We start from the raw sequence: 22,159 nt of genomic DNA on the forward strand, positions 1-22,159 counted from the left end.
TAGAGTTTAGAGAATCGATTTTATCATTGCTTACCAATTTCTAAAAAAGATTTTATTTATTTGAGAGAGTGACAGAGAGAAAGAGAGCACATGAGCAGGGGGAGGGACAGGGAGAGAGGCAGACTCCCTGGTGAGCTGGGAGCCCGATGTGGGGCTCAATCCCAGGACCATGAGATCATGACCTGAGCCGAAGGCAGATGCTTAATGGACTGGGCCACCAAGGTGCCCTGCTTACCATTTTTTTATAAGACAACTTTCAGAACTGCCTTACCAAAATAATGGTTATTGACTACTTCAGGAATAACACAGCCAAGTCTCTCAGATCAAAATTCCAAAAAAACACACTGAGGATAATGATGTCAAATAATTTGCTATCATTCTCTCTTATGACAAGGGAAGTAAAATACATTTAAAAAGTTACCTCTTTATTCATTTTAAACCATTGATATTGTACAAACGGATGTCCAGTTGCCCGACAACACAGTTTGACAAACTGTCCAGCCAAAACTGCCTTGGACTCTGGGTTGACGGTGATCTTTATTCCTTTAAAAAAAAAAAAAAAGGTTAAATAAAGTCACAGAAAAGAGGTTTTCCTTGTTTATATTTCTGAAACCAAAAAAACAAAAAGCATTTTGGAAATAACCTGTATATTCATCCTAGTTGTAAACTGCCCATTCATATCTCCTTCCCCATCAGATTAAGCATCTGCGAGTTCCAGGCTTTGTAAAACCAAGAGGAAAGAAATTCATCCCCAGAAGACTTTGATCTACTGTATGCCCCATGGCTGGGGAGAAAACTGTTTGTCATCTTTCTTCAATTCTTAGAAATATTTTTTTTTATATTCTAACCCCTCTGAAATAAGGATGCACCTTATGAGAGAAGTCTGCTAGACAGCAGCCAGAATGGGGCTCTCAGCACCAGCTCTTCAAGTACTCGGTCATAAATGCTCACGTGGCTGGCACTTCAACGGACGTAGGAGCATTGTTGCAAGTGGTGGCCACTGAAAATGTCTTCAAGACACATTTATTTCAGAGCTGTGACTTAGCATTCAAATGAAAATCACTCCGTACACAGAAAGACACAGAAACAGAACAGCAGGATATAAATCCGACATGATATTTTCTCATCTGAAAAATGACTATCAGCACCAAAGCTTGGGACAGCTTTATTTTTTTTTTAATTTTAATTTTAATTATTTATTTATTTATATATTTTTAAAGATGTTATTTATTTATTTGACAGACAGAGATCACAAGTAGGCAGAGAGGCAGGCAGAGAGAGAGGAGGAAACAGGCTCCCTGCTGAGCAGAGAGCCCTATGTGGGGCTCGATCCCAGGACCCTGGGATCATAACCTCCTGGGATCATAACCTGAGCCGAAGGCAGAGGCTTAACCCACTGAGCCACCCAGGCCTCCTTGGGACAGCTTTAAAGAAAATCCCAAGTCAATTATGGAACTACCTTCTCACTGCTTCCCCTTCACCCCCACCGCTATCTCCCTCTGGATCACTCCCTCTGCAGAAGCCTGCTGCCATGTCATTAGGACACTCAAGCGGCCCTGTGGGAGGCCCAAGTGATAAGGGAAGTGGCCTTATCTCTGCCAGTGGCCATGTAAGTGAACCACCCAAGAAGTAGATGGTTCAAGTCTAGTCAGACCAGACAGCCGAAGCTCTGCCCCAACAGCTTGCCCCCACCTCATCAGAGGCCAAAACCAGAGCCCAAACCAGCCAACTAAGCCTCAGAAACTGTGAAGTAATAAATGGTTTTTATACTAAGCTTTGGGTTTTGGGGTAATTTGTTATGAGGCAACAGATAACCGACACAAAAGAAACCAAAGTTAGGAAACTCTACGCTATAATACATAAAACTGGGTTAGCTGGCTTCTAGGAAGGAAGAAGAAAAGATCGTCTAAAACTTGTAAAATGTAAGGGGTGCCTGTGTGGCTCAGTTGGTTGGGTAACTGTCTTCGGCTCAGGTCAAGATCCTGGAGTCCCCGGATCGAGTCCCACATCAGGCTCCCTGCTCGGCAGGGAGTCTGCTTCTCCCGCTGACATCTCTCCTCTCGTGCTCTCTCTCTCAAATAAATAAAATCTTAAAAAAAAAAAAAAACCTTGTAAAATGTAATTCCCTGTACCTAGTTTTATTTTCTTTCCTCATCTATTTTGAATATGATCTCCTAACAGTATCTTTTTCCTCTATAAGCCACCAAGCCAAAGGAACAAAACAAGATTATAGTTGAAGAGGAGTTAGTCCAAGAGTAGCAATCTTAGTACCTCAGAGATACTAACATTTCCAGGACAAAAATAGTATATAAGGTAAAATAAGTATGTGAAAACCATTCCAGAAAGATACCAAAACCAAAATCCAAAATGAATAAACATTTATTGCATACCTATTACATTTGAGGGTGTGGAGAAACCCTAGAAAATCTTTAGTAAAGAGAGTAGAGCCTCTCAAAAAAGAATTTAAATGTTTACCAAAGGAGAACTTTCCTATTCATTAGTTCTTTATGTTGATGCCAAGTTAGCACAGTATGGAAGAAGTAATAGTTCTGGAACCTATAATATGTGTTGGTTCAAAGGAACTGTGAAGACAGAAAATGGGATGAGTGCTCTCACTCTGGCGGGCAAATTCACAGCACTGCGTTTAAGGCTCCCAATGCCATTCTTTAGCCATGAGAGACTTAGGGTCACAACTTCTAGATACAAAGATTCTGATTTTCAAAGTTTATGTGTGACAAGAAAGAAAAAAAAGCTGTAACAACAAAAGAAGGGAATATAAATCTGAAGAATGGAGGATTTGTAGCTAAATGGGCTTTAAAATGTGGATGTCTTCTAGCCATCTCCAACTTAATGTGTCCCAGATTCCTCAGAAACAAAATCTACTCCTGCATGAGACCCATCCATGTCTTCCTTTCTCAGCCTGTCCCCATGCATCCAGATACTCAGAACAAAAACTTAGCAATGCCTCCCGAATCCCTCTTTTCTTCCTCAGTTTCCACGTGTAACTTCTCTGCAAGTCCTGCCAGTTCTGCTTTTCCCAGTCTCCACATCGTCAGTGCCATGATCTTAACCCAAGCCACTGTCAGCTGTGACGAAACTATATTACAGCCTGCAAACTGGTGTCCTTGCTTGCAACCAGCAGCCCGAATGTTTCCTTAAAACATAAATTAATCCAGGCTGCCTGGGTGGCTCAGCTGCTTGAGCATCCCACTTACAATTCTGGCTCAGGTCATGATCTCAGGGTTGTGAGACTGAGCCCCATCATGGGCTCCACGCTCAGTGGGGAGTCTGCTTGAGATTCTCTCTCTCTCTCTCTCTCCCCCTCTCCCCTCCCCTCCACTAGCACTCTCTCTAAAAGTAAATAAATAAAATAAAATAAAACATAAATTAATCTGTATACTCCTCTGGTTAAAACCCTTGACTAACCTATTGTACTCTGAATAAAATCTACACTCCTCAGCACAGTCAGAAGGTCTCCTGTAAACTGACCTCTCTAACCTCGTCCCCGCCCATTCTCCTTGCTCTGTCTACACTGGTCGTCTTTTCGGAAGCCAACCTATCTTCTACTTTGCTACTTACAAGTCCTCTGCCGGATTTCCCCTCTAACCCCCCACTGTTTCACAGCAGCCTCTTTCTTTCTCATCATCTAGGTCTCTAGCTTCTCTGGGAAACGTCTCTAAACCAGCTATCCCCCACCCCCACTTCTCGATTACATTCACCCCACTTTGTGGTCTTCACTGCACTAACCATCTGAAATCCCTGGGTTTTCTTGTCTGTTTCACCCACTAAAACAGAAGCTTCATGAGACCAAGGACCTTGTTTGTCTAAGTCACCGGTGTACCCGACACCCAGCACTCTGCCTGGTGCACAGGGCATGGAGAGTGTTCCACATGTATTTATTGGATAACTGCGTATCATCACTGTAATAAAAGCTACTATGGCAGAAATGTGCTGACAGCTTTTCATGTGCCTAGTGTTTTGATCCCTAACCTTCAAAATGACCAAATGCATTAGAGATTAGTTAGATTTATGTGACAGTGAAGAAAATGAAGTAATTTGCAAAAAGCCCCCCAAATTACCTTGAATAAATTACTTAATTTCTCTGAGACCAATCTTTTTTTTCCCCATTATAAAATGGCGGAACCAGAAGACAAACCTAGGTTTCCTTGGGCTTTAAAATCCCCATGTTTTTGTTAATCTAGTGATTTTTTTTTTCCTTCCACCTTTATGGAAGTATACTTGACAAATGAAAGTTCTATACATTTATAGCATCACCATGTGATAATTTAATACACATACACACTGTGAAGTGATTACCACTGTTGACCTAATACATCTGTCACCTCACATAGTTATTTTCTAGGGATTTTTTTTTTTTAAGATTTTATTTTTAAGTGATCTCTATGCCCAACACAGAGCTTAAAATCCTAACTCCAAGACCTAGAGTCACATGCTGGGGCACCTGGGTGGCTCAGTCGGTTAAGCATCGGTCTTGGGCTCAGGTCATGATCTCAGGGTCCTGGGACTGAGCCCCGCATTGGGTTCCTTGTTCAGTGGGGAGTCTGCTTCTCCCTTTGCCCTGATCCCCACTCCCCGCCCCCCAGCTCATGCTCTTTCTCAAATAAAGTCACACGCTCCACCAACCCAGCCAACCAGGTACCCCCCCACCATGATTCTTAATGCACCTCCCAAGCTGACCGTCTGCCACATGAGCCTCTTACTGAAGGGACAATGTCAGGCAGAGTGCAGTGTCTTGCACCATGGCAGTGCTTATAAACTGACCATGGCAAACATTCTCTCCTATTATACAAAGAGACAAGAGTGATGGAAATTAAAAGGCTTTCTCCCTTGGGACATCTGGGAGGATTGGTCGGTTAAGTGTCTGCCTTTGACTCAGGTCAGGATCCCAGAGTCCTAGGATGAAGTCCCGAATTAGGCTGCCTGCTCAGTGGGGAGCCTGCTTCTCTCTCTCCTACTTCACCGCTTATGTTTCCTCTCTCCCTGTGTTTCTCTCTGTCAAATAAATAAATAAAATCTTAAAAAAAAAAAGGCTTTCTCCCTAGAGTGTCTTACAAAGAAATGAGTAAATTTAATGGACAAAGGGCCCATAGGGCCAGGATATCTTAAAAGGTGTCCTTCCTTTGTTGGGGAAACAAAACTACATGATTTCTAATGTACGTTAAGCTCAGTTTACACATCTGTCCTGGACCATTCATTTCAGTAGTTTGGTCTTTAATAAGCAAGAAAATAAATACACGTATTTTTACTCAATATTTCAAAGACTGAGAATTGAAAGGCACAATCTGATTTGGAAACCGCCCTTGGTGAGTAGTAAAGACAAGAAGTCGCAATACCTCCCATGCATTAACCACACAAATTTCCTTCCTCCCACATAGTGCTGTGTGGCAGGGAACCATGGTCAACCTTAACCACCCTCACGGGGCACCCACTAGTCAGAAGGTGCGGATCGAAGGTAAGGAAAAAAGATGGACGGAGCTATGGAGGGTATACCAAGGCATATAAATGAAAGTTCTGTTTTAAAGGGTGAATGCAGAGTTTCCTGGCAAACAAGCCATTTTCAGATAACATCTGCAAAGAAGTCAAAGAGGTTACTCGATTTCCTGTAAACTGGGGAGAATCTGAACTAGGTACGAAGGAACATGAGGATTGTTCATTCAGCACACACCTATGTAGATCAGAGAGTTGTGATAGTAAACAATAAAACGAAAAACCTGCTGGAATTTCAAAACAATTAAGTTAGGGTGATTCTTGACTTGACCGAAGGATTCACCATAGCTTTCCTTTAAGTTACCCCCACTCAGGATGCATTTACATTTTTTCTTTTTTAAAGATTTTGTTTGAGAGAGAGAGCAGGCAAGCGAGAAAGCACAAGCAGGGGGAGCAGCAGAGGGAGAAGCAGGCTCCCCACTGAGCAGACAGCCTGATATGGGGCTTAATCTCAGGACCCCGGGATCATGACCTGAGCGGAAGGTAGCAGCTTAACTGACTGAGCTACCCAGGTGGTCAATGGACTCATTTAAATACTGATGTAATTTATAAACAGCTGTTCCAGGAACAAATCTATTGTATACATGACAGTATAACTGTTTTCAGAGGCTGTGAACCAAGCTTTCTTTCCATCAGCTTCTATCTTAAACTATTCCTTGAAGTTATTCCAAAAATTTCTAAGCTATCATCAAAAAGTCCCAGAATAAATACCATTTCTCTTCCTCCATCAATCTCCCCCCAAAGCAACCAAAGCATGTCCATGTATGTCCCTCTTCCAAGTCAGTTTACATTCACACCTCCTGTGGCTAAACCTAGTCTCCTCATGATACCCCGTATGCTTCTGTATTGCTCAGTGACCCTGAATGCCTCAGCACAGACGGACATTCTTTCAGACCCCTCACAACTCCCTTTCTCTCTCCTCTTCCTTTGGCCTTTATTCCCATCCATACCATCACTGCCTCTTCTGCTTCTTGATATTTTCCTTTCAGAAATTTTTGTCACTCATGCAACAAGAAAAGTCCTTTGTAAATGAGATCTAATATGAGTACTTTTTAATTGGCAAGGACAAAAAAAATTGCAGTCCATGGGTCAAAGAGGCAACTGGGGGAATAATTCATCACCAAGCTTCCTGAATAACCCAGAAATTTCCTAGCATAATGGAAATGACATTGAGTTTACCTTGGGGTCAGGAGACCTGGGTCTAATCCACTTTTGTCAATAACTGCGACTCTGGCTAAATGATAACCACTGGAAATCTCATTTTTCAGTGTCTGCTCACATTTAAAATTTAAATGTTCATGATGGCACACTTCTGTTCCTTCACAGAACTGTAAAGATAAGATGGTTCTGAACTAAAGGTATTTTGGAAATTAGAGAATATCCAACAATCTTGGTTTCTGTCTTTTTTTAAAAGATTTTATTTATTCATTTGAGAGAGAGCAAGAAAGAGAAAGAGAGAGCGAGCATATGAGAAGGAGATGGAGAAGCAGATTCCCCACTGAGCAGGGAGCCTGATGCAGGGCTCAGTCCCAAGCCACAGGGGTCATGACCTGAGCCAAATGCAGGCGCTTAGCTGACTGAGCCACTCGTGCCTGCTGGCTCCTTTCTTAAAGGACAAAAAAGGTGTGGGGCAAGTGGAAATGATGTGACTGAAGAGATCTCGGCCAGAACCATCTAGAATGTACGGAGAGTGAAGTACCTATTCTATAAAGAAGGAAATAAAATGAAAACATCACAGAGCTGGACCTGGAACCCTGGAATTCATTTAATGAAACCCATACATCAAATGTTAATTCTCTCTAAATAGCTCCTATCGTCTGGCCTCTGCTTAACCAGTTCCGGGCCAGGGCACTGCTTCCCTGGCAGCCATTTTGGGATCTGCATACCTATGTAACTGATGGAGCTTATAATCACTCAGAATGTTTTCACTTAAAACAAAAAAGAAAAAAAAGGAACATCCTGCACATCTAGGCTCAATGACATTTGCAAAGGACAGAGATACCAATGTCAGTTGCTTCAGGATCAGGATTTTTGATCGTTTAAGGAGAAAATAAAGGTCTAAAAATCATTACAGACTTCTGGTGCAAGCAATTTCAGCACACTCATTTGGCGCTCCCACTCCCCTCCAGTTCCCACTGAGATGACCAAAAGAACAAAAGAGGGAAACAATCAGTGTTGGGAAATGGGCATGGGGAGCAGTTAGCCAACCATGTGCTGTGGGAAAAGCCCAATTAGAGAGAAAGCAGAAGAGGATAAACCTCAATCCTATGGGGCTCCTTCAGAAAATATATTAAGTGTCAGAGCCCGCGGAGAGCAACAATTTAGGCATGAGTTACCCTTAGATCCCACTGTAAGTGAGGGACCACTGAGGCTGGCTCCTACTCAAGGAGTTAGAGGTTTCTAGTCAGAGGCAGAGGAATACTGCCCCAGCTACTGCTGGGCTACCGAAACAAATAGTTAAAAGAAACCCAGTTTCTCAAAAAACAGAGGAATTCCTTATTATAGCAATCCCCTATGGCTATATCTCTGGCTGTTGGCCCACAACCAACCAGAAGGAATGTGGCAAAATAAAACTAAAATAAATTTAAAGTTTCCTCTTTTTTTTTGGCCTTTAGGTCTACAAGGTCTGTTCGGAGGCTCACATCTTTGAGAACTCACCCTAGTCACCAAAAGCAGATCTCTCCACAGAGAGAAAAGTCATTGGACTTTCTGTGGAATAAGAACTAATATCCTCCTATGAAATCTGTCTTACTACAAAAAAGAGAGAAAACATGAGAATATTTCCATATTGTATTTTCACCAAGAACAGGTGAAAAGAAAAATCCAAAGATCAGATAAGACTTGCTCTGCTTGTTTTTACGGTTGTGTTGGATGTGACCATTTCCAGGTTTGTCTTTCTGGTTAGGCTATGAACTTTTCCTAGGCGAGACTTTTGGTTCTACTCATCTTTGAGTCACAGTACCAAGTGCAACGTCTGGAATAGCAAAGGTATGTACTGGAATCCTGTAAGTGTTTACTGAACGAATGAGTGAAGTCCCAAATAAAGCTGACTCTTTCAGAGTGTACCTTCTTAATTATAATAGTTTTTATTCTCAATATCCTTACGAAAAATTAAGATTTTCTCTATAATTCTTATATTCTTTAGTCTAGTATCTGCAAATACAGTGGGTTTTAGATTATTCACATAAAATGCACATAGAAAGCTAACAGTAAATTACCTCTTCCTGAAATTTCTGAGCTTTATCAGATCCTAAAATATGTCCTCAAAAATCAATACTTAATATTCAGGAAACAACTGATTCCCAATGGATACTATACAGTTAATAGGACATAAAACTTCACAGAAATGGTGAATAAGTGTTAATATAGAAATGTTAAATAGAAACTGCTTTCCTTTTCCTGGTCTCCCCTCAAATGCAAGGAAGTCTGAGCAGATAACTCTGAAAAAGCTTGCAGACCAAATACGAGAATACTCCATATGGGGACACTGATGGTGAAGTGCTAATCCTACTATTTGGAGAAAAACACAAAGAACAGAAATGGATCTGTCAAGGGATTAGATTACTGATGTTTATTAAGTTGGCTCTGTATTCACTGCTGGTTGGTCAATAACTTCAGGCAGACTGTTACACAGAAACAAACATGTGACTCAGTTTCAGGAAAGCCCAGTGTCACACATGGGAAACTGAAGACGTGGAAGCCCGAGATCAGAGGCGGGTGATCCCAGCACAGACCATGAGACGGGAAGCCTCTGTGGTTGACTAGAGGCAAGTTAACATGGCATCACTTCATGTAACTCCTTCAACTCTGCCAGGTAAAGATATTTACTCTCATTTTACAGACTTGGCAACCAACAGAGTAATTAGTGTTAACTACTGAAAAAAGATAATGAGATATAAGTTATATTTACTCCCTGGAGAGGTTTCTTAAGTTTTCAGAGGCCCTGGTATGGTATTCCAGGACTTTTGAGGACTTAGTAGCTAACTGAGGGCCCGAACTAGCAGATCTCAATTGTCACAACTCCTGGGTAATATTCAAGGCACTGGGGATATTAAAAGTGAACAAATGTCACCTTATGAAGAAGTTCACTGACGGGTGACAAACCACAATCTCATCTAGACGGGGGCTGCTCTAGCAGTAGTTACTCCTACCCTAGACCTCTTGGTAGGAAGAGGCACCGAGGACAGATGTCAAGCATCCAGTGCAATGTGTAACTCAAAGGAGGCATTTGTCGACCTATTTTATCATCTTTATTAGGCCTTGGGAAGCAGAGGATGAACTGAGAGTCCAAGTCTCCTGCCTGGGAATCTAGGGTCCTTTCCCCTTTGTAGCAGACTCTTCAGTTACCTCTCCAGCATCTGTTACGCCCTTGCTCCTTCCAACAGACCTACTTGTGTTTGGTAATCCATGTGGTTTCTGGAAAGCTGACTCAACCCAACTCCACTTCTGGTTCTAAGCCAGCAAGTGGGCACATATCATCTCCCTTGCCACAGTGACAGGTGCACGGACAGGCATGTCACTGAAATTAGTTAACTAAAGTGAATTTTATGATTTTTGCTGGGATAAAGATGAATGCAAGGAACAGTCAGTAAAAATCTTGCAACTATGCAGAAAGTTACTCTTAGAAGGAAGCCAGTAACAAGAAAGGAGGGACAAAGATGAAAACAAGCCAATTCTTTGAAAACAGGGCTGTCCTCAGACTCTCTTGAAGCCCAACTTGCTTCAAAACTTTTCAGTTAGAAGATTCCCGAACCCAAGAACTGACAAAAATATGATATGAATTATAATTTTAGGTTCCTCATGTTAACTTTGAAATATTATCACAAATAGGCTGGTTATTTAATAAAAACGGCATACATCAAAACCATGCAAAATAGAGCATGAGTCCTTAGACCATGGCCCTCCCAACCTCGACTGGCTTCTTTGGTTCGAGTGGAACCTATGATGGTGAAGGACCACTGAGAAACGAGATCTGAGGTGTTGCTGTCATCAGGTGACTTAGGTCACATGGTCTCTCCTGCCAGTAGTGCTCTAGGGGACCAACTCTACCTGTAGTTGTGAAGACAAGGGGCTTTTCTTATCCCTTGCACCTGACCTTGCAAGGGAGAAATCTCATTCAATAATATTGTTATATTCAGAAAAAAAAAATCATGGTTGAATCAATCAACATTTCAAAAGTATCACGTTGGTGAAATACTTAATAAATATGTCATATTTGCTTTATCTAATTTGTATACATACATACATATTAATAAATATGTATTTCTTTATGTTTTGGTTGCATTATTCCCCCTCCCCCTCTTCCTTTTTTCCTTCCTTCCTAAGTAAACTCTACCCCCAAAATGGGGCTTGAACTCACAACCCCCAAATCAAGAACCACAGGCTCTACTGACTGACCCTTGGCTGCACTATTTCAACACGAGTTATATAAGTAGGACTTATATAACTAGGGGCACCTGGGTGGCTCATTTGGTTAACCATCTGCCTTCAACTCAGGTCATGATCCTGGGGTCCTAGGATCAAGCCCTGCGCCGGGCTCCCTGCTTGACAGGGACCCTGCTTCTCCCTCTCCCTCTGTCCCTGCCATCCCCAATTTGCGCTCTCTGTCTCGCTCTCTAATAAATAAGTAAATTCTTGGAAAAAAAAAATCTTACCCCTAAATATTTTACTTTTTTTTTCCCTTAAAGATTTTATTTATTTATTTGACAAAGAGACAGCGAGAGAGGGAACACAAGCCACGGGAGTGGAAGAGGGAGAAGCAGGCTTCCCTTAACAACTGAGCTACCCAGGCACCCCACTTTTTTTCTCCTTTTTTTTAAAGTAGGCTCCCCATCCAATGTGGGGCTTGAGCTCACGACCCTGAGATCAGAGTTGCATGCTCTCCCACTGGGCCAGCCAGGAGCCTCATCCCCTAAACACTTTAGCATATATCTCCTTGGAATAAAGACATTCTTCTACAGACTATACCACCATTATCACATGATTATTCCATAATACCTAATACATGTGCTAAATCCAAATTGTTTCACTTGTCTCCAAAATGTCTTCTACAGTTGATGTTTTTGAACCACCATCCAATCAATGTTTATGTGTTGCATTTGCTTTTTATGTGTCCGTTAGTTTCAACCTGGAGGGGAAAAAATGAGTCTCCATACATTTACATTTTCCAAAAATATTCAATACAATTCATTGGCAAATGAGATATTTTCCTCCAAGTTTGTGTCCATAAACTCCTGGAGAACAGACTCCAGAGAAGAACTCACCTGGGGGGCTAAGAAGCAGAAGAACCTCCGTGCGCTCCATAGCCTGCAGGAAGTCACTCAGCTCCGTGACGGTGCAACCTTTCTCACCCAACAGTTTCAGTAAACATAAGCTTGGACTTCCTTCAGGCTCCAAGACTTTAAGAGAACACTGCTCCAAGTCCAGACAACTGCAAACAAACAGATTTAATTCAAGTCAACAGTTTTCGTCAATATGATATGCCTTCTCTATGTCTGGCATGATTGCAGGTGTTGTCGGGATAAATCACGAGTCACTGAGTGGTGAAAAGTTATTTCCATTACGAATGTTACTGTCCTTTCCTCCTCCTCCTGCCACCACAGGGAATTCCTCTTACACCCTTCTCCAACTCAGCTCCCAAGACTACTAAATCAGAAGATGAGAGAAATCTTGAGACAGGATGTGAAAGTTGGCTTTGATATTAATAAAAATTTTTACCTTTAATTTGGGAATTCAGAGTAGGAAGATCAGATACATTTCTCTACTTGTTCTTGTGCTTTTAGAAGGTATAATACGACCAATAAAGGGCACAGATCTTTGAGACATGTTGAAAAATGAAAAAACTTAACATATAGAATTTTGTATTAGCAAAGCCATGTGCCTACATTTGTATTCATATAAATAAAGATAGAGAACAGTGTTTGTTCTGCTTGATACCATTTTTATTACTAAGAATATGTGTTTGTTCTTAAATGTACAGAATTAACCTTGAAAAGAGAGCCAACATTTGCGATGACGTGGATGGAACTAGAGGGTATTACACTTAGCGAAATAAGTCAGTCAGAGAAAGACAACTATTATATGATCTCCTGATATGAGGAAGTGGAGATGCAACGTGGGGAGTTTGTGGGGGCAGGAAAAGAATAAATGAAACAAGATGGGATCGGGAGGGAAACAAAACATAAGAGACTCTTAATGTCACAAAACAAACTGATGGTGCCTGGGGGGAGGAGGGTAGGGAGAGGGCGGTGGGGTTAAGGACATTGGGGAGGGTATGTGCTACAGTGAGTGCTGTTAAGTGTATAAACCTGGTGATTCACAGACCTGTACTCCTGGGGCTAATAATACATTATATGTTTATAAAAATTTTTTTAAAAAGCCAAGAAACTATAAGTAGTAATTTTCCTACAGAGGGGAGCCAGTGCAACAAAGCTCACTGCTGGATGATTCAACTTTTCACTATAAACCCTTTTGTACTGTCAAATTTTTTACTATATGTGCTCATTTTTCCAATAATCTTTAGAAGACTATCATTGCTACTGACATTCAAAGTTCTTCTAAGTACCTAGAAATACCCTAACTCATGGGTAAGACAAACGCTGGTCTTGGGTCAAACCTACCCAGTCACCTGATTTTGTAAACAGTTTTGTTGGAACACAGCCATGCTCCTTCACAGACATGGTTACAAAGGTGGATGGCTGCTTTACTGTTATAACAGCAGAGGTGAGTCATTGGTCTGCAAACCTGAACACATGGACTATTTAGCTCTTCACAGAAAAAGTTTGCTGACCTCTGCTCCAAAGAATCTACTTTCTGTCTGTCTTTTTGTTAGAACTTTTTTTTAAACTATCACTATTTAACATACATATACCATTTCCTTTTTAATGTCATTGCGTTCGGTAGGCATATACAAGGTTAGAAAGGTTAAGATCAGACTACAGAAGGCCATAAATAATGATACAAGGAGTATGGACTTCAACAATTTCATAGAAAGGGAAAGCACAAGTATGAAACATTCAAGAAAAGAAAAACAAAAGAGCCCCCCAAAATCTTCCCAAAGACACAAAACCAGCAACAAAGGCTAACCAAAGCCTTTAGATAATCTCCATGATATACTGCAGAATCCAAACCTCACAGGGATCTGTCCCTTTCCTTTCAAATTATAGTCCAATATAAACTCTAGCTTCTCTGTGAGGTTCACCCAGACCACACAAATCCCCCAAGCACGTTAGACACAGTCTCCTGATGGGACTTATCTTATATATTAAAGGTTGACAAATTCTGTAAAGGGCCATAGGGGAAAATATTTTAGGTTTTATGGGCCATACAGTCTATTGCAAGTTCTTCTTTCTTGTCTTTTGTCTTACAATTTTTTAAATATGAAAACCAATCTTATCCCATAAACTGCAAAAACAGGGGCAGTGGCCCAAATCTGGCTCAGGGATTATTGTTTGCAGACCCCTGTTCTCTATGTCTCAGCTGACACAATTCTGCCTTGAAACCGTGAGCTTTTCTTTCACAAGTGTGTCTTCTCTACCTAACTAGATTACAGTACTCCTTGAAAACAGAAACCCCGTATTTTTAACCCCTCAATACCTAAAATCTGTCTTGCGCATATTAATTATTCATAACTGAATGATAACTGCGTGAACTTTTTTTTAAGGCTTTATTTATTTATTTGACAGAGACAGTGAGAGCAGGAACACAAATGGGAGGAGTGGGAGAGGGAGAAGCAGGCTCCTTGCTCAGCAGGGAGCCTGAAGAGGGGCTCTATCCCAGGACCCTGGGATCATGACCCAAGCTGAAGGCAGACACCCAACGACTGAGCCACCCAGGCACCTCTACTGCGTGAATTTCAACTGTAACTTAAAAGGCTGGAGGACTGGATAGATGGAAATGGTCAGACATAAGAGTATCACAGCTGTGCCAGATGCAAGGTAAGCAACTTTTCGTATGACTTGGAACAGTCTTTTCTTTTTTTAGAGAGACAGGCCGGGGAGAGGGATAGAGAGAGAATCTTTTTTTTTTTTTTTTTTAAAGATTTTATTTATGAATTTGTCAGAGAGAGAGGGAGAGTGAGAGCACAAGCAGGGGAAGTGGCAGGCAGAGCAGGCAGAGGGAGAAGCAGACTCCTCTCTGAGCAAGGAGCCAGATGTGGGATTTGATCCCAGGACCCTAAAATCAGGACCTGAGCTGAAGGCAGATGCTTAACCAACTGAGCCACCCAGGTGTCCTATAGACAAAGAATCTTAAAGTAGGCTCCATGCTCAGTGCAGAGTCCGTCACAGGGCCTGATCTCATGACCCTAAGATCTTAACCCACTTAACCCACTGAGCCACCCAGGCGCTTCTGGAATATCCTTAACCCACATTCATTTTGATCACTTTTATTAAAAGGCTACCATAGCATTTATATAACGGTCATTCAAGATTTATAATTCTGTGGTGAAGTTGGTAATCTCATAACTTTAGGGAAAAAAAGGTTTTCAACCAAAATAATTTTTTTTTTTACCCCGTCGGTACTTTAAAAAAAATTTTTTTTTAAGATTTTATTTATTTATTTGAAGGAGATCACAAGTAGGCAGAGAAGCAGGCAGAGAAAGAGGAGGAAGCAGGCTCCCTGATGAGCAGAGAGCCCAATGCGGGGCTTGATCCCAGGACCCTGGGATCATGACCTGAGCTGAAGGCAGAGGCTTAACTCACTGAGCCACCCATGTGCCCCCAACCAAAATAATTTCAACACTAGTATCACCTATCTCATAGGATTTGTTAGAATCAAATTAGATAATCCATGCTATAAGTACTTAGGACAGTGCTTGGCAAAAAATAAGCACTCAATAAAAGTGAGTTCTTACTATGCAATAAAAATATGGGCTATTGAAAGAACATCAGTTTCCTAATGATGCTGGTTCTGAAACTGTTTTCGCTTTTCTAAAAAAAGGTTTTGATTAGTTACTAGTTTGGTAACCTGATCATTCCTTCAAGGCCTCCTGTCTCTATACTCACTAGGTATTCTTTTTTAAGTGTCTCATTTAAATGCGTATATTCAATACTCTATTTTTGATAAATGTGAGTCATCATAATATATGTCAACTGTTCCCAAATTCTGGATGGCAGACTAGTGGCTAGTAAAATGATAAAGATAAGGACTATAAGACTGCCTTTTAACCTGAGATGATCTTTCCTATTTTTTTTGTGTTAAAAGTCTCATTTCTCCTACGGAATAATGGTAACTATGATGAAAGCAACAATGAAAGTTGCAGATGCCTACCACTCCTCTATTTGGTAAGATTTTCTTCCCTTAGTCCCTGTAACACCCAGGTCAAGAAACCAGTATTAGAGATAATAGAAGGATTACCATTCTTTTAGATAATTAGAATATAAGATCTAAAAAAACAAGGATGCTGTATGCTAAATATAATTTTTTTTAAATGATTCAGAAAAATGGTCAAAATCGGGTACATAAAATTCAGAAGCCATCTCACCAAATGCGGCCGAGTGATGCTTTGATGTTTATACTGATACAGAAAAAAGCGAAAAACAATCTGACTTCTTTCTTCCAAATGAAGAAAGAGGTCGAGCTGAAGCAGACAGAAATTTCCAATACAAGACACACAAGAGAAAAATAAGATTCTGTATCTCCTTTTCTTTTTTACTGATTTTCCGCCTGGGCACTGGCTTTCAGATCAGATGATGCTTCTATATACCAGACTCTTTCTTTCCTTTTTTAGTTACATTCCTGTAAGACTGTGCTTTGAAGTGGTTTCTACCAGCCCTAATTTGGAATTTCTCATTTAAGTTAAAAAACTATTACCGAAACAAATGGGCTTTGCTCTTAAGAAAATATAGTTGTATTTCTCTTCACTTCAAAAAATATATAATCAAATTTCACACATCATACATCCCTTAGGGTACAAACCACAGCACTGCTTTTCGCTTCTTTTGCTTCTCTTCTTGGAACATTTACTCTTTGAAATTTCTTTTCATTAATTCAGCAACTACTTATTAATCATCTAAAACAGGCAATTTTCCCTAGGTATTTAGGATACTGGAGCAAACAAGACAAAATTTCCTATCATCCTGGATTTTCCTACAAGATATAAATATATATATATATGCACACACAGGCAGACAAACAGAGGTGTGTGTGTGTGTGTGTGTGTGTGTGGTGTGTGTATCGATCCAATGGTCATAAGTGCTCTGAAGAAAAAACAAAGCAAAGCAGGGGGCTGAGCAATGCTGGAGCAGATGTACGGGGTCATTTTAAATCATGTGATCAGAGAAGCCCTCACTGAAGGAGGTGACTTGTAAGCAAACACTTGAAGAAGGGAAGTCTTACGGTTCACCTGTGGAGGCTAGTCAGACTGCGGAAGAGCAAGTCCAAAGACCTTCCTGCAAGTGCTCAGAGAGTAGAGAAAGGGAGGAAGATAATGGGGTCCAAGAGGTAACTGGTAACTAACGGGTGTTTTTATCTTGAAAGAGAAAAGCAATTAAAGGGTTTTGAGCAGAGGAAAGATAAGACCCACTGAATATTCAAAAGAGTAGTAATTCTCACTGAATGAGAATATGTTGAGAATAGCCTGGGGGTAGGGGCCAAGCAGAAGTGAGGCGCCTACAGGAACGCTCCAGGTGAGAGAGGGCAGTGGCCTGCCCAGAGCTGAAGCTAAGGAGGTTGGATTCTGGATGCACACCGAAAGCGTAGCAGATGCCCATGGGACATGGCATATAAAAGGGGACTCAGGAATGATTCGGAAGTGTTGGGCTTGAGCAATCAGAGGGGTACAGTTGCCATTTCCTGAGATAAAGAAAAACTACGTGAAAAACAGGTCCATGGGGGAAGACATGCCAAGTTTGGGACATGCTACCCTTAAGATATCTTAGTCATTCATGACGAGATGGTAAATCGGCATCTACAGGTACGAATCCAGGGGGTTCAAAGCAAAGATACAGACTGAAGATACGAACTGAGAGGAATCCACCCAAGTAGGTATAGTCCTGAGACTTAAGGATACACTGAGAAGGGGATTGGGTGAAGACACGGGACACGGAGCTCCAAACTTCAGACACTGAAGAGACAGACCAGAGGGGCTGAGACAGGAGGAGAGCCTTTGTTTCAGCGCACACGTTCTCAATCTTATCACAAACTGCAGGAGGGCAGAAGTCTGCAGCTACAGCAGGTGTGCAGGGATGCTTTTCCTTGGTCTGAGTCCCAGAGCCCCCTTCCTAAGCTCCCTCCTGCATGGAGTCCTGGCAGCGTTAGAGCCTCCTGAAAGCTCTCACCTTCAGGGTGTGGTGACACCATGACACAGTTGTGTCACTCAGAACCTGCTTCTATCTGCATTGACAGCAAAGGCTGTTCAGTATCAGGGCGATCTGGAATGGAATGAGGGCTGAGTTTGTATTTAGGGCACTCCTGTATACACACGGTTGTGGGAAACCAAACTATAAGCCAGGACTGATTGTCAGTCACCCAAAATTATATGAAAACATTTACAATTACTCCTAATCTCTGATGGACAGTTCAGGATGGACTCTTGGGTTTTCCTCATTAAATTCTCATCTATTTGAGGAAACATGTATATAGTCAGAAAAAAGGAAAGAGAAACACTAGGCAACCTTGGAAGACTTTAGGGAGAAAGTCCACAACCTCATGGGAACTACTGTCCACTTGCACCCTCACATTTCATTTCCTTGATCTGACACTAGAGAAAAATACCTCTGGGACTTTCTGGTATGAGAGATGCTCTTCTAGCACCAGTATGAAATTACTCTGAAATAGCTTTTTTGTCTTAAATAGAGTAGGCATCACCAGCTTACCTTGCCCACTCAGATGTCACACTCCAGCTTCTAAGTGCCCAGTGCTAACCTTTTGTTACACCAGTTTAATTCCGATTTCAGTAGGTATATGACTTTACTATTCCCCAATTTTCTAACTTGCAGGGGTGCCCCGACTCTCACCACCAGTCACCTGTTCTGAACTACTCTTCTCTATCTTGGAAGACTGGTGAAATCCCATCTATTTCTTTTCAGACATCCCACTCTGGAATTTGCCAGATTCTGCAAATGCATGTGCTTTGTTGCCTGGGAGGCAAGACTGCCCTTCTCTCTATACTACCTTCGCCAGAGATGTGGCCTCAGACCTTTCTGTTAGTTTGCCACACGAACCATTCTGTGGCCTTTGGCAAAAGCTGACTGAACGCTTGAGAAAGAACACTGAGCACCTGCTGTCAGGTATCCACTGCTTCAGCCGTGTATCCTACTTCAGCAGGTATCCACTGCTTCCTCAGTGGCAGGGCCTTCCTTTCTTCTCTTTCCTCCACTGCCAAATGAGGAGTCCTTACTCTCAGGCCCTCTTCAGGGAAGTCACCACAAACCAACCAAACCAATCACAGATCTGATGATCCTATCCCCAGAGAAGACAACTTTTTACACTGTTATGAAGTCCAGAAATTCAGAAATCTACAGATACAGTGTAATAGTATTTCGGATCTTCTTTGCATAGCCCCTTCTCCCTAAGAGAAGCACTGGTTTTTCCTAGAACAGAAAAGTGTGCTGTCTGCTCAATTTTGCAAGTTTATCACTTGTTAATTCCAACTTCACATCATTACTCCTCTCTGTGGCCAAAGAACCCTAAATCATCATGATCCTGGCTTAACCCCAAACTCTGAAACTCGAGGTTGTTGCCAGGGCGAAAGTAGACAATGCAGGTAAATGCTTAGTGTGTTGCTATATACTAAATGCTCAATAAATGACAACAACCCACTGTTATTATTATTCACATCCAACATAGCATTTAACATGTTATTTGTGAATGTCCCAGAATAACAGTCCATTACTAGAGAGGTCCTTGTGAATAGGAACTAAATATTTGTCAACTTTTTATCTTCCGGAACTTCCAGCTCATAACAGGCTCATACCTCAATAAACATAAAATCGTGAACAAATGACTCCCTTCTCAATTCAAGAATATGGTGTCTAAGGTTCTATGCAGAACACAGACTGAACTGATGCCCCCTGTTCTCCAGGAGTTCATAAGAAAGTGTACAAATAATTATAGTCCAAGAGAAAGTTTAGTCATATGAGAAGTTAAAAAAAAAAAAAACACAACACAACAACAAAAAACTCCTAAGGGATTCCCAGCCAGGCAGATCAAAATCCTAACAACAGCAGAGAGGAGTGGTTCTAAGTGGGGTCTGGGCATCCCTAGTGCAGTTCCTGAGATCCTGTCACGGGCTCTGCAAGGTCCAAACGATTTTTTACAGTAACACTGAGATGTTACTTATCGTTTTCATCCAGTCTCTGAGGAAGTGTACATTGTGGAGTATCCAGTGTTACATGACCTGGGACCGTGCAACAGACCAAATGCAGAAGCCCCTAAAGGGGGCCCGTTCTCAGCAATAGAGGCAAGACTTCGAAGAGACCTTTAAAATCTAAAAACAATGCCGCTTTTCCAACAAATTGTGTTTGTTTGTTTTGGAAAAGTTTTGTTTTCCCACAAAAACATGCAATTTCTGTTAACACGTAACAGATTGCTCTTTTAAAAAGAGTTAATATTTTTAATGTTTCTTCGTTTTAATTCCTAATAGGGTGACTCCGCATACATTACATGTGTGTAATGCACAGAACCCACATTAAAAACTCTGGGGTCCTCAATAATTCTTAACAGTGCGAAGAAGTCCTGAGACCAAAGGTCCGCAGCCCCTAGCCTGGGCAGAGGAAAAGCAGTTTGACTTCGAGCTCAGGGCTCACGGCGAAGTCAACGAGAGAACCCGGGGAGGTGGTCTGACCGAGGCAGGCGGCAGTTTTAGTTTCAGGTTTTCCCATCACCATCCTCTCCTACAGGAAAACTCCCAGGAAATCCTTCGCTTTCATGATCTCTTCACCTGCACTTCTGCGGCTTAAGCCTTCCTCCGGTCTTCCCGGCCTGCGCCCACAGCCCGTTCTTCCGCACCCCGGGTCTTTTGGAACCACGGCCCGGACCCAGCGGTTTGCAGACAGCCCGCCTTCTCCCCCGATCCTCCCGGGTCGACCTCCGCGGCTCGCTCTCGGTGGAGCCCCCGGGGAGGAGGGTCCGAGCTGGGATCTCTGGCATTCCCACGCTTTCCCGACCGAGTCCCCTCTCCGCGCCGCGTTCACCGCAGCGGCCCGCGCCGCGTTCACCGCAGCGGCCCCCGCCGCGCTCCGGCCGCCGGGGCGTCGGTCCTCCCACCCGGGTGGCCGCTCGCTCCCGCCCCCCACCCCGCGCCCCCGCCCCTCACCTGAGCCGGAGGCGCCCCCGACTTCCCGCCACCTCGGCCAGCCTCCTCCAGCCCCGGCCCTCGGGCGCTCGGTCCAGGCTCCCGCTGAGTCTCCGCAGCAGCGGCTCGGGAAGGCGGTTGAGGGTCGCGCCGGCCGAAGCGGGGAGTGGCGGCCCCGACGGCGCGGCCGGAGGCGGCTGCAAGGCCGGGGGCGACGGGGCCTGCGGCAGCTCCCCGCACAGCGACCCGTCCGTCGCCGGCGACCCCGCGACTTGCGTTGCTGCCCCCGGGCGCATCGCGGGGCTCGGCTCCAGCGAACCTTCCGCTCGCCCCCTCGCTCGCCCCGGCGCCGCGGAGGCAGGGGCGGAAGGAAAATTCCGGCGACGCCGCACCGCACTCTGAGGAGGAAGCTCCGCTCCCCGCCCTGCAGAGACAGGTTTGCCGGGGGGAGCCGCGCGGGCGGGCCACGCCTGCAGCGCCGAGGGGGCGGGGCCCCTGGCGGGGCGGGACCTCTGCGCGCATGCGCGCACCGCGCTTTTAATTCGCCTTCCCCCGCCGCCGCCCGCTCTCGGAGGCGCGCGCTTCGGAACTGGGGAGGTGGAGTCCGGGCTTAGTAGGAACGGTCGGGCGGCTGCAGCTGGGGGAGGAAGCGGTGGAGGAGCTACGCCCGGGCGGCTCCACTTGGGCTAGGAAGGCTGGGGCGTCGGGGCTTCCCGAGACCGTGGGAGGAGGATTGCCTCAAGCCGGAGACCTGAGCTCGCGGCTCTCCACCGCCGGCCCCTCGCCGCGCTCAGCTGACTCAGTGACTTGCGTGTGCCAGGACCCGCGTTGGGCAACCTCAGTCGAGGCTTCCTCGTTTTAGGGCTTGATGTGTATGGCACTGCTAAGGGAAGTGGTTCCTAGACATCAGATACCTAATGGAAATTTGCTCGAAATCTGTGCCTAGACTTTTTTTTCTTTCAACTGGGCGGCAGATCTTGGAAATGATCGTTTTTAGCAGGAATTGTCTGGTTTCCTCTGAGTCTGACTGCCTCCCATTGAACACTATAGAGTAGTTTGGGGCAAAAGGAAGCCATTTATCGAATGTGACCAGCTAGGTACTCTCAGAAGGCTTCCTTGCCCAATTTCCGGTGCCATTAGCTTTTGCATCACATAGGACAACAGGATTTTCTGTAGCAATTTGGGCACCCAAATTCCCCCTCACCTCTGGCGAGGTAATTAGTTGCTCGATACGTTCTCCCATCACATTCTAGCACAAGCAGTCACTATCCCTTTTCATCTGGTGTTAAGTGCAGAGTTCAGAAAGCAGTGTAATGGCTAAGTGCACGACCTTTAAGATCCAGAAAAATCTGCTGGATTCTCGTTTTATGACTTTGAATAAGTTACTTAATTTTCTGCCTCATCTGTTAAAATGGA

The 22,159-nt window shown here is 43.4% G+C and overlaps 1 protein-coding gene across 2 annotated transcripts in view; it reads right to left on the reverse strand.

Annotated features, from left to right (window-relative positions):
• The window catches only part of MALT1 (MALT1 paracaspase), a 60,286-nt gene extending 39,094 nt beyond the window's left edge, over window positions 1–21,192 (reverse strand). For both annotated transcript variants that reach the window (XM_059139192.1, XM_059139191.1), the window contains exons 1-3: window positions 20,765–21,192; window positions 11,772–11,938; window positions 422–543 (exon numbers count right to left, since the gene is read on the reverse strand). In XM_059139192.1, the coding sequence (XP_058995175.1) occupies window positions 422–543; window positions 11,772–11,938; window positions 20,765–21,039 (564 nt within the window). In that variant the 5' untranslated portion in view covers window positions 21,040–21,192. The remainder of the gene's footprint in view (window positions 1–421; window positions 544–11,771; window positions 11,939–20,764) is intronic.
• Window positions 21,193–22,159: the final 967 nt, after the last annotated feature.

This window comes from Mustela lutreola, chromosome 11, assembly GCF_030435805.1.
Source record: "Mustela lutreola isolate mMusLut2 chromosome 11, mMusLut2.pri, whole genome shotgun sequence".
Classification (NCBI taxonomy): Eukaryota; Metazoa; Chordata; class Mammalia; order Carnivora; family Mustelidae; genus Mustela; species Mustela lutreola.